The sequence below is a fragment of the Bactrocera tryoni genome, unplaced genomic scaffold, assembly GCF_016617805.1.
Source record: "Bactrocera tryoni isolate S06 unplaced genomic scaffold, CSIRO_BtryS06_freeze2 scaffold_11, whole genome shotgun sequence".
Lineage (NCBI taxonomy): Eukaryota > Metazoa > Arthropoda > Insecta > Diptera > Tephritidae > Bactrocera > Bactrocera tryoni.
In genome coordinates, this window is record NW_024395824.1 from 7416759 (window position 1) to 7434975 (window position 18217).

Below are 18217 nucleotides of genomic sequence, written 5' to 3' on the forward strand. Positions count from 1 at the left end.
TTTTTTTTAATAATTTGCAAATAATTACTTCATTTGTTTTATAGCATTGGAAATCAGAACTAAATTGTAAATAGCAGCAGCAGCAATATCATCAGAAGCAGCAGATATCAATTATTAAGTAAGTATGTGAAAATAAGTGTGTGTTGTTTGAAAATGGCTTGCGCAGTCCAATATAATACGCAAAAATAATTACATATGTCATAAGTATGTATTTTATGCGTTTAAGGCGGCCTGCACAATCCAATATAATACTTATGTGAAAAGAAATGTTTGTTTTATATTTTAAATAATCAGATAATAGTGTTCTTTTCTTTCAGATATTATTATGATTTTTATTTAATTAATCTTTGTTTTCAGATATTAATTATTTTTTTAAATTAAATATATTTTTATTTATATAAATTATAAAAATTTTATGCAAATATATAAAAATAAAATAAAATACAAATTTTAAAAATTAAAAAGTTTAGTTTGAAATTTTAAGAAATTTTAAAAGTAGGAATCAATAAATGCAACCCTGCATCAGCTATTTAAAAAGAGAAAATGCAACCCTGCATCAGCCGTCGATTGGAGATATTAGAGCAGGACAGATATACTTTTTTATATGACACTGCTGAATGAGCGCAACAGAGATGTATACGTATGATCACATGTATACGTACGTGTGAGGGGAAAACAGGGTAGAATCTTCATCCGGCCTATGGCTATTTACATACATGTTTACCCACCGACTGATTATATGGTATTTTACCCGTTCATGGTTGGCAGGGTATATATATATACATACGGGCGCATACACATATATACAAAATCCTCTGAAAAATATACCTTGTCGACATCGGGTACAACTAAAAGACAATGATAAATATAACGTAAAACTTTTATAATATTCTTAAATATTGGTACATAAGTGTATTGTTACATATGTAGATACGCTCACTGCTTCAAAGTCCACATTGGCATATATTCCGCGATACCCCTTGGTTTTTTGCTATCAAAAACAAGCAGGAATGTGTAAAAACCAAAGCGTAATACAGATGTACATACCTGCATATGTACAAAGTGCAGTGATCTCTAAAACGAGCGCTCATTAGCACATAATAAATAAAATATCCACCTATAGGTATACCCTATAGGACATTTGAACATAAAATATATGTAAAAGATATATACATAGAAAAATAAAATATTTCCGGTAATTAATAAATAATTAAATCAAATTTAAGCGATTAATTATTTATTTATTTTCTTTGAAAACTCTTATTAACTTAAAAGAGTTCGCGATTACACATATTATCAAATACGTAAAGCGTTATCGTTATCTAAATTTCGTTCAAAACTCTTATTTACTTAAAAGAGTTCTCGTCTAATCATATAAATACATATATATACGAAAATATTTTCGAAATCTCAGATTATCAAAAAGTCATTGGTTTTATTGATTATTTTGAAACTCTTACATGCAAAAGAGTCTTCTATTCAACATTTTATGTACGAATCTAAAACAACTCAGTTGCTAAAAGTTCCAAAGATGATTTCAGACGGAAAAAATCCGTGTACACCTGCAGATGCTACACGCTCAAAGCAAGGTGCTACAAAACTAAAAAGAGTGAAAGATATTTCATACACCAAATTTATTTCTGAGAGTGACAGTCTAATTCGAAACTGCACTCGATTCTCATCTTCACCGATACAAGATAATTCTGAATCGGTATTAAAATTAAAAAGAAAATCTTGACAATTTCTGTACACGTCTCCAAGCGGCATATGACGCAATCGTAGAATCTGACGACTCAGATCTACCAGAAAATTTTAAATCCTCGGCTTGCTCAAAATACGGAAATTGCTTAGACCAATTCGAACAGACAAAAGCCATGATCTCTGATCGACTAAAACTAATCAAATCAATTGCACCTACTCCACAACCGAGAGCAGAGCTGCCAGAAAGACAAGCCAAGAGGCAAGTTCAGGCATTCACCTTAAAGTGCCAGTATGCGACACAGATCTATTGGTGGTTATGAACAGTGGCCGTCCTTCCGGGACATGTTTACAGCTGTGTTCATAAACCATCCTAAATTATCACAAGCGCAGAAATCGTATCACTTCAGATACAAAACCAAAGGTCAAGCAGGCGTAATAGTCAAACAGTTCGCTCAATGACGAAAATTTCAACTTTGCTTAGGAAGCTCTTAAAGCACGTTACGAAAATGAGAGAATATTGGTAGACAAGCAATTGATGATACTAATGAATTTACGAAAAATTCAGAAAGAAACATGGGAAGAATACTTAAAGCTTCAGTCCACTGTTTCAAATTGTTTGTCGGTTTTATCGACACAGAATATTCCCACAGATAACTGGGACCCCATTCCGGTAAGTATATGCACAGCTGCATTACTGGAAAAATCGTTACTTTTGTGGGAGCAGTCGCTCTCACCGCAAAGAAAGTGCCCAAAGTGGCAGCAGGGGAAAGAATTTCTTACCACCCAATATGAAATTGCAGAAAGGGTGGATAAAAAACTAGTCAGAACGAAAACGATCCTCAATAGAAGCTTCAATAGACCCCAAACAAGTAGCCACAATAATTTAAATACAAGCTCTTTTAAGAATCAATCGTTCACATCTGAGCAATATAAACAAACGTCATGCGAACTTTGTAGAGGAGGTCACAAGCTCAAATTGTGCGAAAAATTCAAAAACATGAATATTAGCGATCGAAAAAATTTCGTAAGAACGAAAAAACTGTGCACCAACTGTTTGTCACATGCGCATATGCTTAAAGATTGCGAAAGCAAATTTAATTGCGTTTACTGCCATAAAAGACATTGTTTAAACGTATTTTCACTAAGTCACTCACCTCCGTTATCAACAAATAATAAGTTTTCTTTAGATTATATTTTAAATGATTTTAATTGATTTAGTATTGCACATCTCCTTTTACCATTAAATATAATAATAATAAAATTTTATAATACATATGTATGGGTGAATAAAAACACTAGATAATCAACGAGACGCTGTCCATATGAAGCAGCGAGAGACGATCGTTATGCGGATTTGTCCCGGAGGTTGCTGATGTATCGAAGATGCGATGTAGCGCTCTGGCTTGCTGACGGCTCGAATTAACGCGCACAGGATCGTTGAATTGTATAAGCGTAGAGCAGCGTGGGGGGTTATCGCGGCGCAGTGTATAAGCGGAAGTTGATGTGTTGGCGGGCGAACTTCAGGTCGAATTGTGTCGGACGAATTGTGAGCCCTTTCCCTTTTGTCCATCCCTTTTGATGAGTGGGTTGATATACAGCTGTGGTGAGTTGAGTTGATGTTGCGTTATGGTGAATTGCACTGTATCATTAGGATGCGCCAGTTTACCCGGGTAGAGTGGGTGGATGCTTAACTCATTTAAACATCCTGGGCCCCTAGGCGAATATTTTGCTCTAGTATTGCATATGTATATGCTGTTGCATTTATTTCGGCAAACTTCTGGTCGAGTAGCCGAAGCGCGGAATACGTTCTGACAGCAGAAGTATTTCTTGATAGAGTTGTAATCTACTCATATTTATCCGTGTGTGTAGAGAACGGATTTTGGTTCGAAACATACCACATGTATTAGAATGTGCTTGTTAGGTAGGGTAGGTGCTTAAGAGAAGAAACTTTATATTGCGGGTTTATTTGATTTTGCTTTTTTGACGACTCATTATTATGGCAAACAAGTGTATGCGTTGTTTGCTTGTATTAATTTCATTAGCGGTTATTTAAAATTTCTTATTTCATCGGTATGTTATACCGGTTGTTTTTTATTTGCCTTTTCTATGTTATCGGCTTAAGAAGGATAGTAACTCCATGCCTGGCTCAGATGTGGCCAGAGTGGGTACTCCTTAGCCCTAGATTTAGGACTATGAAATTAGAGGGATCTTGCGAGAGAATGGCCGTGAATGGAGATCGGCTTCTATTCATAAAGTAAAAAATTCTTCATAATTAAGTTGATGCTTTGTATAGCTGATTCCCATAACCCACCCATATGAGAAGCGGTTGGATAGTTGTGATAAGAGCGACCTTAGCTTAAGAGCAGGTGCGTCAATGTATCGCATAGGGAACATAGTGATTCCTTAACGTTTTTGAGATTTCATTTATTTGAAAATTTAAGTCTCTGTGAGCCAATATTGTACGAAGAGCAATTTTTTTTTCTTACTTTTGGAAACATTTTTGTTATATTTTCTGTTGACTGTTGTTGACGTTTTTTTTCTTTGTTCTGATGTGAACGTTTGCGTGTTGTAAAAGCTTTTGTTTAAATGTTTATTGCTTCAAGCTTGGGGTCTGTTTAAGCTTCCATTTTGGTCGTATTTAGTGTTCTTACTTTTGATTATTTTTTCTTCTAACCTTTCCGCAATTTCATATTGGGTGGTGAGAAAATCTTTCATTTGTTGCCACGTTGGGCACTTTTTTCGTGATGAGAGCGATCGCTCCCATAGAAGTAACGACTTTTCTGGTAATGCGGCGGTGCAAATATTTACCAGAATTGGGTCTCAGCTGTCTGTGCGAATATTTAGTGTCGATAGAATCGACAAGCAATTTGAAACAGTGGATTCTAGTTTGATGAATTCTACACTTGTTCCTTTCTTAACTTTTGGCAAGTGCATTAATGTCGTTACTATATAGACTGATTCAGACTGTATATTGTTTACAATGTCATTGATAAAAATATTAAAGAGTAGTAGTCCTAAATGCGGTCCCTGAGGAACTCCTGATGTGCCCTCATATTCTCTTGACAGATATCCGTCAACCCTGACTTGTGGGAACCTGTCAGTTAAATATGAGTTACGCCAATCCCGTGCCATTGACGCAATAGTTATTGAGTTTTGAGACGAGTATCATATGATCAACACGATCAAAAGCTTTTACTGAAGTCAGTGTAGATTGAATGTACCTTTTGTCCTTCATTCAGTGCGTTGAGTATATAGTAGACATACAGGTAGAGATTTGACACGGTGATCTGCCACCCATAAATCCATGTTGTTTTGTAGTGATGATATCCTTGAAAGTTAGAGATAGTTGAGCAAGAACCAACTTTTCGAAGAGCTTGGCTAATGCAGATTGGATGCAGATGGGCCTGTAGTTAGTTACTTCAGATCTTGGGCCACTTCTATGTATTGGAGTCACATATGACGGTTTCCAGGTTAGAGGGAAACTACCTGATTAAAGAGAGTAGTTAAAATATGTGTGAGGGGCTCACAAAGCTCGATGGCGCAGTTTTTTAAGAAAACGTTTGGTATCCCATCGGGTCCGGCACCTTTATTTGGATTTAATTTGAGTAGCTGCTTGACAACATCATTGTGTTGGACCTCTAAGCTGTGTACGTTGGTTGACGATCCATTTGAGTTAGTATCAACGAGCTGATTGTTGTTAGTATGTGTGGTCCGGTGTCAGCTGTCTGGTCCATCCAGGACATTGAGGATGGTATATCATTGTTATTTTGTTTTTTATCCTTTATAAATTTCCAAAAAGCGTTGGTGTCAGACTGGACCATGTTCTCAACTTTGTATACGTAATTACTGTAGCATACCTGAGTCTTTTGCCGTCCCGCCTTAGAGTACTAAAACGGTTGTAATTGTGTTGGTTTTCCTTTTTCTTGTATTGAGTGTGTACTAATTTCTTGAGTTTAATCTTGTTTATGAGTTCATGGGAGAACCAGCAGGGATAGGTACTGATAGATTTTTTGTGAACAGGTACACATTGTGATATTCCTTCTTCAAAACTATTGTGTAACGTTATTATAATTTTACTAAACCGACACCTATGGATATAGATCTATCTGTATCCAGACTTTATAATAGAGATTTTAATGTGAGGGGACAACAAAGCAACATAAATTTTAATCAAAATATAAAACCAATACAAGCGAATGCAAATGTTTAGGTTAATAGGGGTCAAAACCAGGAAGCACATGGTGTAAAGCGATAAAGGGAAAGTAATCATAGCTTTCGCCCGCAAGAACAAAGTCAAAGAATTAATAATATGAGTGAGAGCCATTTTTTTAGGCGAAGAGGAAATGAACTACCCCATTTCAATCTTTAGACTTCAAATTAAATAAAAACTTAAAAGCTCTAGTCGATACGGCAACCTCGTGCTACATGAAGCGCATAAAAACCGTGAATGGATATTCCATTATCAAATTTTACCACATAATAACCATATTTGGAGTCGCAGAAATCTTCTATAAAATAGAAGGATAAGAATCGGATCTCCTTTTGGGATACAATTTCCTTAAAAAAATTGAGGCACTTATCGATGTGTCCAATGGGAAAATTAACTATAGTGTAAAAAATAACATGGAAAACGAAAACAGAAGTATGTACATTTATTTTGAAAATAAAATTCGGGAAAACTTAAAACCCAAAGAACAAAAAGTATTAATTAAAAATGACGAAGATACAAATAAGAATAACAAAATTAAGGAACAGGAAGCTTCCAAACAACTAGCCGAGAAAAGTACCGGTAATATTAAAAATGAAAGAAATATTAAAATTGTGGAACAAACAAGTTCTGCACCGCCAGCCGAGATTTTACGGGCAATATTATATTAAACAAATTTATTTTGGGACAAAAAGGTCTTAAAACGCCAGCCGAAATTTTATACCAGCATAATGAAAAAAATAACTAAAAAAAAAAACTATTGTAGAACGAAGAACTTTTTCGTTCAGAGTCAGCCGAAGATTTTACCGGCAATAGTTTATTTAAAGAAATTATTTTGGGACAAAAATGTCCTAAAACGCCAGCTGAAGATTTATACCAGCAGAATGAAAATAATAATTATAAAGAAAATATTATGGAACGAAAATGTTCTACAACACCCACCGATGAATTTGCCGGCAACATGAGTATAACTATTCGATATTGGGTGAAAGAGGCTTAGAAATGAATGAAGATAATGATTATTATTCTAAAAAGAATTCCGAAAAGTTAAATACTGAAAATCAGGATGAAAAATTAACTCAACTTAAAACACAAATAAAGGAAAAAATGCTCAAATGCATTCGAATATCAATACAAGCTTTCCCTTCAAGACAAATGTAAAAGAGAAAATAAAAATGAAAACGGAGGATCTGATATGGAGCAGACAATATCCATATCCCTTATCTGTAAACTCGTTTGTTAATGAAGAAATAAATAAAATGGCTAACGAAAAAATAATAAGACCTAGTAAAAGTCCTTATAACTTACCAATTTGGGTGGTACCAAAAAAGGGTACAAATGACAATGGAACACCAAAACTTAGAATGGTAACTGACTAAAAAAAAAATAAATGAGCATACAATTTCTGATCGCTATCCGATTCTGTATACAAACGTAATACTGTATGATCGAGGCAAAGCAAAATATTTTTCAACCAATGATCTAGAATCAGGATTTTAATTACGGAAAATGATATTTAGTGGCTAAATGAGTCTCTAACCCCTTCCTCTTAATATAACACAACCACCCTACTACTAGCAATATGCACGATTCGTACTGCCCGCTATGGGGTGCACCTCATTCAGGATCACGCCCAGCCAGTATTACCTACTGTTCTGGACTTGCGAAACAGTACGCCTACATACTAAACCCTAACTCCGTCTCCTGTAGCTTTCGCTACTGAGGCCCTGTGGGACCGCCGTTAGGCATTTCATCACAGGGCAAGCTTAGCCCGTGGGCCACGTCATTAGAACGATATTCGCTGTTCTGCTCTTCTCGGTCATGGAGTACCATGGCTGCCATCTTCTCCATTAAATTCCACACATTCCTCGAGTGCAACATATAGGTCACTATATTCTCTGGTGTTATTCGGTAGGATACTTCCTTTTCCAAAGATAGTCGCTCATTTCCGTATTTCCGACAGTGGAAAAATATGTGTTCGGCGTTCTCGTTATTGCTACCACAGAAAGAGCAAGCTACTCCCTCCTCGTGGCCGTACTTATGGAAGTACTCCCTGAAACATCCATGCCCTGTTAAGAACTGCGTCATGTAATGATCTACCTCCCCGTGTTTTCGTTCCATCCATGCTTGTATGTTACCGATTAAGCGGTATCCATCTTCCCTTACTTGATGTATCCCAGCGTGTTTTCCATTCGTTTAAGCTGGCTTGTCTTTCTACTCTACGCTCTGCCATCGTTAGTTTCCGGCCTGCGCTTTTACTTTTATCATATATTCGCTTAAGTTCGAGAGCCATTATGTCTGGAGGCATAATTTCTGCTAGAACCCCGACAGCTTCATTAGAAACCGTGCGAAATGCACTGACTATTCTGATAGCGCTCAACCGGAACTCCGATTGTGCCACTCCAGCATATGTGTTATGTATTAATGCTGGTCCCCATACAGGCGCCGCATACATTACAATTGATTGGCTGACCTGCTCTGTTTCGGCCCTCTAATGTTTGCCATTATTCTTGATATGGCCATGTTTACACACGCCGCTTTTTCGCACGCGTTTTCAACATGCATTTTGTAGTTGAGCCTCACATCAATCGTTACCCCAAGGTATTTCACAGCGGATTGTGTTGTAATGTTGTGCCCATCTATGTTAAGCGAAATGGTTTCAAGTCTTTTTCTGCTAGTTATAAGCACTGCTTCCGTTTTGTGGCCGGCAAGTTCGAGTTTTGCACTCGTTAGCCACTGCTTTTTCTTCAGTACAGTATCACTACAAATACTTTGTACTTGATCGAGCTCCTTAGCTTCTATTGTCACAGCAATATCATCTGCGTATCCAATTATTTGAATTTTCGGCAGAGGGAGGCGCAATATTCTATCATATAGTGTATTCCAAAGGAGTGGGCCTAGCACAAATCCTTGTGGCACACCACCCGTTACCCTATACTTTTTTGGTCCTTCGTCAGTGTCGTAGAGCAGGATCCTATCGGCCAAATAACTTTGTATGACGTACATCAAATAGCTCGGTGTTTTTTTGAGCACTAATGCACGCATTATATGGGGCCAATGGGCTGAGTTAAACGCGTTTCTCACATCAAATGTGACGACCGCACAATATTCTTTTTTACGATGCATCCACCTATTTCCTTCAATAGCCTTTTCTGCTACACCTGTAACTTTTTTGATTGCATCAAGAGTTGAACGCTTTCTACGAAAGCCATATTGGTTATCAGAGAGACCACCATCTCCTTCTAAATGATTTTCTAGCCGGGTACAGATTATCCGCTCCAGGATTTTGCCCATCGTATCGATCATACAGAGCGGTCGATATTAGTTTGGTTCTCCTGCCGGCTTGTTTGGCTTTTGTAGGAGTACCAGCCGTTGTACTTTCCAAATTTTTGGAAACACTCCTTCACGAAGGCAACGTGTGTGCAAATCCAGAAATGGTTGTGGATGATAGCTGATTGAAATTTTAAGAACCCTATTCGGAATGCCATCTAATCCTAGTGCTTTGCTATTTTCAAAGCGCTCAGCAGCTTGAACAACTTCCTGCTCGGTGATTTCTGACGCATCTACGACTTCTTCGCTATAAAAATTCCCTTCTTCTTGGTTTTGTTGTGGGAATTGGGTTTCTACAACATTTTTGAGTAATGAAGGGCATGTAGGCGCTTGACATTTGCCACCTTTAATCCTAATCATTATAGTCCTATACGCTGCTCCCCACGGATTTTCGTCCACTTTTTCGCATAATTCTTTGAAACATGTCATTTTGCTCTTTTTAATTGCCTTTTTTAGGTCGTTGCGTTTGTTTTGGAATGCTTCTCGCAGACTGTCACAATATAAGCTACCTATGCTTCGTTGGAAACGGCGCCTCGCTTTGTTACTATCACTTCACAGAGATTCGATTTCTCGATTCCACCAATAAGCAGGCTTTCTCTGTGCGGCTGTGCTCCTTTTATTCATAGCGGCATCACAGGCTTTGCTAATGTGTTGTATCAAGAAATTTAGCCTGTTGGTCTATGTCATCACTTCCTTTTACGTTTTTATCTAGCATTAACTTAAAAAGCTTCTCATCTAGGGTTTCAATTCTCCACCCCTTGGACTGCGCCTTTTGGTGGCAAACATTTCGCTGTTGCATACTCTTGCTGATACTTAATATTATAGCCAAATGGTCACTTTGGGTATATATGTCGCATATCCGCCAGTCTATGTATCTATATAGCACCCTGCTGGCAAAAGATATATCGATAATGAAGCCACTCTCATTCTTCTCGAAGGTGTTTTGTCTTCCTGTATTAAGCAGTACTACGTCTAGAACAGCAAATGCTTTAAGTAATGCGCTACCTCTCAAATTCGTATTTTTGCTGCCCCATTCTAGCGCCCAGGCATTAACGTCACCTGCAATTATATTAGGTGTAGTTGTCATCGCATCCTTACCAAGTCGACAAGTATTTTTTCATATTCAGCACGTGGTATACTTGGCGGTACACCTATAGCAGCTGCAGAAATAAATCCCCCATATTTTGGCTCTTGTATAGTATGCCTTGTCAAATGGTTTGTCTTGCATCATCTTATCTCCGCAAGCCCATATTGCAACCTTTTTTGTGGTGTCGGAAATTCACTTGTCAGAGTCTTTATTTCTATACTGTTCACAGATTAATGCAACGTCTATTTTATTATCGTATATGTTTTGAGTTACTAAATAGAGAAAGTACCATCTTCTATAATAGTGCACAGCTGCTGGCGTATGCCGATGATATTGATATCATCGGCCTCAACACCCGCGCCGTTAGTCCTGGCTTCTCCCGGCTGGACAAGGAAGCACAGAAAATGGGTCTGGCAGTGAACGAGGGCAAGACGGAATATCTCCTGTCATCAAACAAACAGTCATCGCACTCGCGACTTGGCTCTCACGTCACTGCTGACAGTCATAACTTTGAAGTTGTAGATAATTTCGTCTATTTAGGAACTAGTATTAACACCACCAACAATGTCAGCCTGGAAATCCAACGCAGGATTGCTCTTGCCAACATGTGCTACTTCGGACTGAGTAGGCAATTGAAAAGTAAAGTCCTCTCTCGACGAACAAAAGCTAGACTCTATAAGTCGCTCGTAATTCCTGTCCTGTTATATGGTGCAGAGTCTAGGACGATGACAACAATTGATAAGTTGACGTTGCGAGTTTTCGAGAAAAAAGTTCTGCGAAAGATTTACGGTCCTTTCCGCGTTGGTCACGGCGAATATCGCATTCGAAGGAGCGATGAGCTGTACGAGATATACGACGACATTGACATAGTTCAGCGAATTAAAAGTCAGCGGCTACGCTGGCTAGGTCATGTTGTCCGAATGGACGAAAACACTCCAGCTCTGAAAGTATTCGACGCTGTACCCGCCGGGGGAAGCAGAGGAAGAGGAATTCCTCCACTCCGTTGGAAGGATCAGGTGGAGAAGGACCTGGCTACGCTTGGAATATGCAATTAGCGCCACGTAGCGAAAAGAAGAAACGACTGGCGCGTTGTTGTTAACTCGGCTATAATCGCTTAAGCGGTGTCTACGCCTATTAAGAAGAAGAAGATTTCTTTTCAAAAAGATTTGTTGTAATTATTTTTTACTTTTCACTTTAATAGGCACAAATACTTTTTACTAAGCTATTTCTTTATAAAAGACTTTTTGTAAATAGTTTTTTTTCACATTAGTAGGCACAGCTTTTTATTTGCACACTTTTTAATTCGTGCTCAACGTTAGGCGCCAATTAACTCACGCGACGAGAGAATTTAAAAAATATATATATTTTATATCCGCGAACGCGCGAATGAATTGAGAACGCGTGTGGTTCTAGTGGATTGCCAGATACAAATCAAAACTTTATTTCCAAAATACTAGTATTTTACATTTTGTTCTTATTTATTTAAAGTTAGAGCTAAAGCTGAAGTGTAAGCATCAGCTAGTAATTGAATCCAGAACAAAGAAAGTGTCAATTACAATGTTAGCAGAAAGTTATATTTTTCGAAACAATAATTATATCATCCATATAAACGTGACAGAGTTTTCCTATATGTTCTCGCAATATATCGCCCATTGTTTTCTGAAAAATTCTAGGGGCATTTTTTAACCCAAAATGCATCCTCAAAAATTCATAAATAACTCGTTACAAAACTTGAAAAAACCGCGTACTCCCCCGTTGATTTAACGACGACTTTGATGTTAAAGTATATCGCGAAAGAAAGTTCGAGCTACGAACTGCGAGCTGACTGTTGCTGCGTATATGCGCACGGATCGCAAAAGAAAAGAAAGGGCGCCGTCCGCCAGTCCCTTTTGTTGATTGTGTTTGGTGTCCTCGTGTGTGGTGTGAAAAATATGGTGTAGATGATGATGCGGTGTTCATGATGCCGACGTGTTGAGTATAGGGTGTGTAGTGTGGGATGAAAAAATGGTGCGGATGATGCCGATGTGTTGTGTATAGTGTGGGGTGAAGATGTGGTGTGTATCATGTGAGTGGTGTAGTTGTGTTATATTAAGAGGGGGCTCATTTAACCATCCAGGCCCCCCCAAGCGATTGTTTAGCCTATAAGGCGCCGCAGCTGTTGCAGCGTTGCCACAACACTGCTCAGACCCATGGATCGACGAGGTGATGGTCCAGTCTGTCGACGCCACAACGAGGTTCCGCTCCGCTGGTGTACGACACGGACTGCGGGTTGAAGTTGGGATACGCGCCCGCAATGGATGGGTGGCCGATTCGCTTCGCGTGAGGAGCTACAATGTAGCAGCGTGTGATGCGGCCTGTGGCATATTTGGCACAGCCCTCATGACCCACACTCTGGAGTCGTATGAGTGTACGACATGCAGTTGTGACAATGCTCGTGTGCCTGAGCAACTTGCTGCCGTTGCAAGGGTCGCATACCCTTAATATGCCGCAATGGTGCAGACGATGTGGACGTCGATAGATGAGGCACCATAGGGTATCCGAAGTCCGTGGTGTGTTTGGTGGTAGTTGGGTGCCACCACGTGGTGCGGGTGCAAGTACCGCTGCAGGCGCCGTGGCAGGAGAAGATTGTTGATTATAAATTTGTATCAGGTAATCAGGCATGGAGATTGTTCTACGATATGTGGCATGAACGTGTCGTCGTGTTGATCGACAAATTTTTGTTAATATTCTTAGTTATTTGATACCGCGTGTTAATTCGAACGGTTGTTATGGGCGTATTTCTCGTTTTATTGTTAACTTTAATGATTTTATTATATCGCGTTTTGGTTTTTTCGGTTTTCGGATTCGCGATCGTCGGTGGTTGGTAGAAAGCACAGCTTCACGAGCGGTCTGGTTAGGGTTCCGTTTTGCGTACGGAGATCCACGACTCGTATGTGACCGTCGGAGCCATAGTGTAACTTTTCTATGCGGCCAAGCCTCCACTCGGTAGGTGGTACACAATCATCAGGAATGAGGACACAGTTTCCAAGTTTAGGCGCTTGTGCGTGCGCCAACGGTATGATGATGGAGAATTTTAATTTTGGCTCAGGAATGGCCAGAATGGGTGCTCCTTTTACAAAATTCCCTAGAGTTAAGGTGGTGAATTCTGAGGGGTCTTGCGAGAGAACTGTGAGTGACCGTGAATTGATAACGGCTTCAATTAGGTTTAATAATGGCGTGAACTCTTCGTAATTGAATTTGTAATTTCCAGCTACCCGTTTGAAATGGGACTTAAAGCTTTTTACAGCTCATTCCCATAAAACGCCCATATGCGGAGCGCTTGGGGGTATAAAATGCCAACTGATACCTTGTGGGGCGTACTTCTGTACGATGTCGGGTGACACTTGTTTTAAGAAATCCACAAGTTGCTTTTCTGTGGCTTGTTGAGCTCCAATGAAAGTTTTGCCAAAATCGCTCATGATTTTGGATGGGTAACCACGTCGAGCGACGAAGCAAGCAAATGCCGCGAGAAACGCCTCTGTTGTCAGATTACTACATAGCTCCAGATGTACTGCCTTTGTCGTGAAACATACAAAGACAGCCACATAGCCTTTCATGAGAGAGGGAGACCTTAACATGGGCGCGTTTACCGAGAAAGGCCCAGTAAAATCAACACCTGTTGTGGTAAAAGGCAGAGCGAAATTGTAGCGTTCAGGTGGAAGTGCTGCCACAATCTGTGTTCGCATCTTCTGTTTGTGCATAGTGCAAATCTTGCACGTGAAGATGCACTTCTTGATTTGCGGCTTAAGACGGGGAACATAATACTCTTGGCGTACCATATGTTGCATGAGGCGATGTTCGGAGTGTAGAATTAAGATGTGGATGTAATTGAGGAATAATGTGGCAAATGGTGACCACTCTGGAATTATAATTGTATGTTAGGCTCGAATTAGCAAGCCGACCATTGGCACGAAGAAGACCTTTCGTGTCGAGAAATGGGTTTAGAACTTAGAGTGAGCTCTTTTTCGATAGGTGCGTCACTGTGTTGCATGGGAAATTATGTGACCCTTTGACTTTGCCTTTGAGTTGCTCGATAAATTTGAACATGTAAGCAACTACTCTGAGAGCTCTTGGGAACGATGAAAATCGTTCAAGGATGTCGGCATCATCCAATAATGTGTGAAAGGTGGCGATTTTTCGACCTTCTGGGGCGATAATGTTGCGCATGGGGGATTGTGGCCAAGAATCAGGAGATTCTATCAATCATCGGAAGCCATTCCACCAGAAGGCGGTGGCAGCAAGGTGCAGTGGCCTGCACCGTCTTGTACCTAGATCAACAGGATTGTCAGCACTGGCTACGTGACGCCAAGTGGCTGATCCCACTAGGTCAAGTATTTTAGACGTTCGGTTAGAAATAAACGTCTTCCATGCATGTGGGGGTTTTTCCAACCAGGCTAATGTTTAAATGCATTTGCACCATAGCTACTAATTTGAAAAGTAGTAGTGCGCCACATAACTCAAGTCGTGGGGGACTTATTGTTTTTAAAGGTGCCACCTTTGTTTTTGCGACTAATAAGTGGCTTGTGGTCGTGGTGTCGCTTTGCGTGCGCACATTGATAGTAGCGCAGTACGCCTTTTCAGAGGCGTCACAAAAGCCATGTAATCCGACTTTGTGATCGGGGGAGTAATTTACCCATCGTGGAATTTGAATCTGAGAAATATTATTCAGATTATTTGCGAACTGGGACCATTTTTCTAAGCGAAGAGGTTTCACTTGTTCGTTTCAATCGGTTCCATTTAGGCATAATTCTTGTATTAAGACTTTCGCTTGGTTCATAATTGGCGACAGCCATCCAGCGGGGTGGCTTTTTTTTACCTGTAATAAGGCCTCGTATACTTGTGGAAGAGTGTGACTTCCAGACAGAAGATCGTTTACATACGGTTGAGTTTTCAACACTTTAGTTGTCAGAGGAAATTTTGACTTTGTGTTGTCTGCCAATTCGTGGAGTGTTCGAATGGCTAGATATGGTGCACAGTTAACGGCAAATGTAACTGTTTTTAATTTGAAGTCGCGTAGAGGACTGGTGGGGGATCTTCGGAGCATAATACGTTGAAAATCTTGGTCGTCTTTATGTACGACTTTTTCCCGATACATTTTTTCAACGTCCCCATTGAATATGTATTTGAATATACGCCAATTTAATATCAGAAGCATTAAATCTGGTTGGAGTGTGGGTCTCGTAAATAGGATATCATTTAGGGAATTCCCTGAACTATTGGTTTTCAACCTATTAAAAACAACTCTAACTTTTGTTGTTTTTTTGTCTGGCTTTACTACTGCGTGATGTGGGAGGTAAAAGCAGTAGTATTTGCCGTTGACGATTTTCTCTCCTGGGTTTACTTCCTCCATATGATCTAAATGGAGGTATTCTTCTAACACACTATCATATTCTGATTTGAGTTCACCTTTTTTAAATAGGTTTCTTTCCATACTCAGAAACTGCTGTATTGCAGAGATGCGACAGGGACCTAAGGCGAGTGTGTTAGGAAATTGTTGCTTAAGTGGTAGTCGTGCGACGTACCGACCATTTTCTGATCTAGTAGTTGTGGCATTGTAAAAGTCCTCACAATACTGATCTTCAGGGGTAGTGACTGATATGGGGGGAGTTGTTCTAATTCCCAAAATTCTTTCAATTGTGAATTGAGGTACTCGTTTGAGACTTCCTCAACTTGAGTTGTCAATGTTGTGACTGGTTCCGCAACTAGTCCACTTAGTACCCACCGAAAATGGTATTTTGCGCCAGAAGTATATTCGTGATTTTCTCAATACCTTCGAGTATTATCTGTGGTATGAGATCGCTGCCTAATAGAAGATCTATTTGAGCGGGGGTGTTGCAGTTTAGGTCTGCTAGCTTTAGGTGTGAAACCTTTTGCCAATGCTTGCTATTTATATGATAGCTGGGTAACATATTAGGGGTATTCAGACCGAAACCTGTTAATTTGGTAATTCGTTAGTTGATACTTCGTTAAAAGGCTTAACTGTGAACATACTTTTTTCTCTACCTCTGTAGTATGGTAAATTTTATTCCGAAACAGCTGATTCAATTTTATTAAAGAGTTAAAATGGCTCAACAAAGTGCAAAATCAAAAATTGTCAGTCATTTAATTGGAAATTATGTGTAGCAGATCAAATTTATTACTGGTAAGTACTTTAAATTGATGTACAGAAGAGCATGGAACTAACTTTCAAATTATTTCAAGACATATTCAGTGAAGATGAAGATAGATTTGGTAGAGGATACTATTGACGAGGTGTATGATGATTTGCTCATTACACTAAGCTGTCGTAGAGGTGTAGAAAATATTGTTTCAAAGTCAATTCACTGGTGCGATGATATTTTAACCACAATGTATGACAATCGGTTCCGTCAATTGCTGCGTGTAGACCGAACTCAATTTACTCACTTATTGACCCTGATATCAAGTGACGATGTTTTTAAAAAATGTAGTGGCAAGCAACTCCCGATTGATATACAGCTAGCTGTCGTTCTATATAGATTGGGCTCTTCTGGAGAAAGTGCATCGATACAAAAAATTGCGTCAACTTTTGGGTCTGGTGACGGAGGAACGTTAACAAATATTACTCGCAGAGTATTCAAGGCATTTTTAAAACAACTCCATTTATATATATATTGGCCAGATAATACTGAGCGCTCTTCAATAGTACGAGAAACGTTGAACGAACTACCATTTTGTGTAGGTTACGTGGATGGCACTGAAATAAAACTCGCCGCATCCCCAATCAAAAATCATGAAGCGTTCTTTTCCAGAAATCATATACTATATGTATGTATATGCAATTAAAGCTCAAATGGTTTGCGACTTCAAGCTCAAAATTCGCGATGTTGTCGTTGGCTACAGTGGCTCTACTCACGATGCAAAAATATTTAAAAATTGTTCACTAAACAAATATCAGCCAAGACTTTTTTCAGGACAGGAGTGGATTGCTGGAGACTCTGCTTACCCCCTCAGTAATATTATAGTCCAGTCATTATAGTAAGTTCACCTCGGAATTCGATATACCCATTTATATGTCTGTAAATACTTTTGTATTGACACCATAAAGTTGTCTCAAAACCTACATATGGTAGGTATACCCGAGGAGAACTGTTTGAACTCAGAGCCCTAATAGACCAAGGATCACAACGATCATTTATAGCGTCTAGGGCACAAAACAGGCTTCAGTTAATAGGGTATTCAGACCAGCCTTGTCGTTAGTCGTTATTCGGTAGTTTTTTACATGTATTTTGTTTTTGTAAAATTAACAGACTATCGTTCTACCGAGTAACGAACTATCCATCTGGCTAGCTTGATAATTGTTTCGTTACTCGGTAATATCACATCAGCTGTTTGTTTGTTGTTCGTTGCTTTATACAATTTTAACGGAAAAATAAGTCTGGTGTTCGTTGCTTTAGATATTTTCAAACGGAAAAAATAAATTTGGTGCTCACTTCGTGAATTTGGAAAAATTTTGCCAAAGTAAGTATATCTTTAACAAATAGTTGCTTTTTATTTCATTAAATACTTATTCTCAGTGGAACCTCAAAAGAAAATACGCAGGAGGGCAAAGCCCCAAAAAATGGAGTTAGGAGGAAAACCATTTGGTTCTAGAATATTTACTAGAAAATGTGGAAATTGAGGTAATTCTTTATACAATTAGCTTTAACTAACTACTTTAATACGCCTTTTTATAGAAACCAAACGCCTAATTGTACTACCAAAAATTAATTGAAACAACAAATATCGATACGACTACGGACATGTTGCGCTGCAAGGTCCGGTACTGGAAGCAGATGTATAATAAAGCTGAGGAGTAGCGCAAATCGACAGGTGCTGGAATAGACATTGGCGAT

General features: G+C 39.1%; 1 protein-coding gene across 1 annotated transcript; it reads right to left on the bottom strand.

Annotated features, from left to right (window-relative positions):
- Positions 1-13612: 13612 nt before the first annotated feature.
- Positions 13613-14152, bottom strand: LOC120779568. The gene is made up of 2 exons (XM_040111909.1): positions 13955-14152; positions 13613-13879 (listed from the first exon to the last, which is right to left on the bottom strand). The coding sequence occupies exons 1-2, from the start codon at positions 14150-14152 to the stop codon at positions 13613-13615; spliced, it is 465 nt and encodes a 154-aa protein (XP_039967843.1).
- Positions 14153-18217: the final 4065 nt, after the last annotated feature.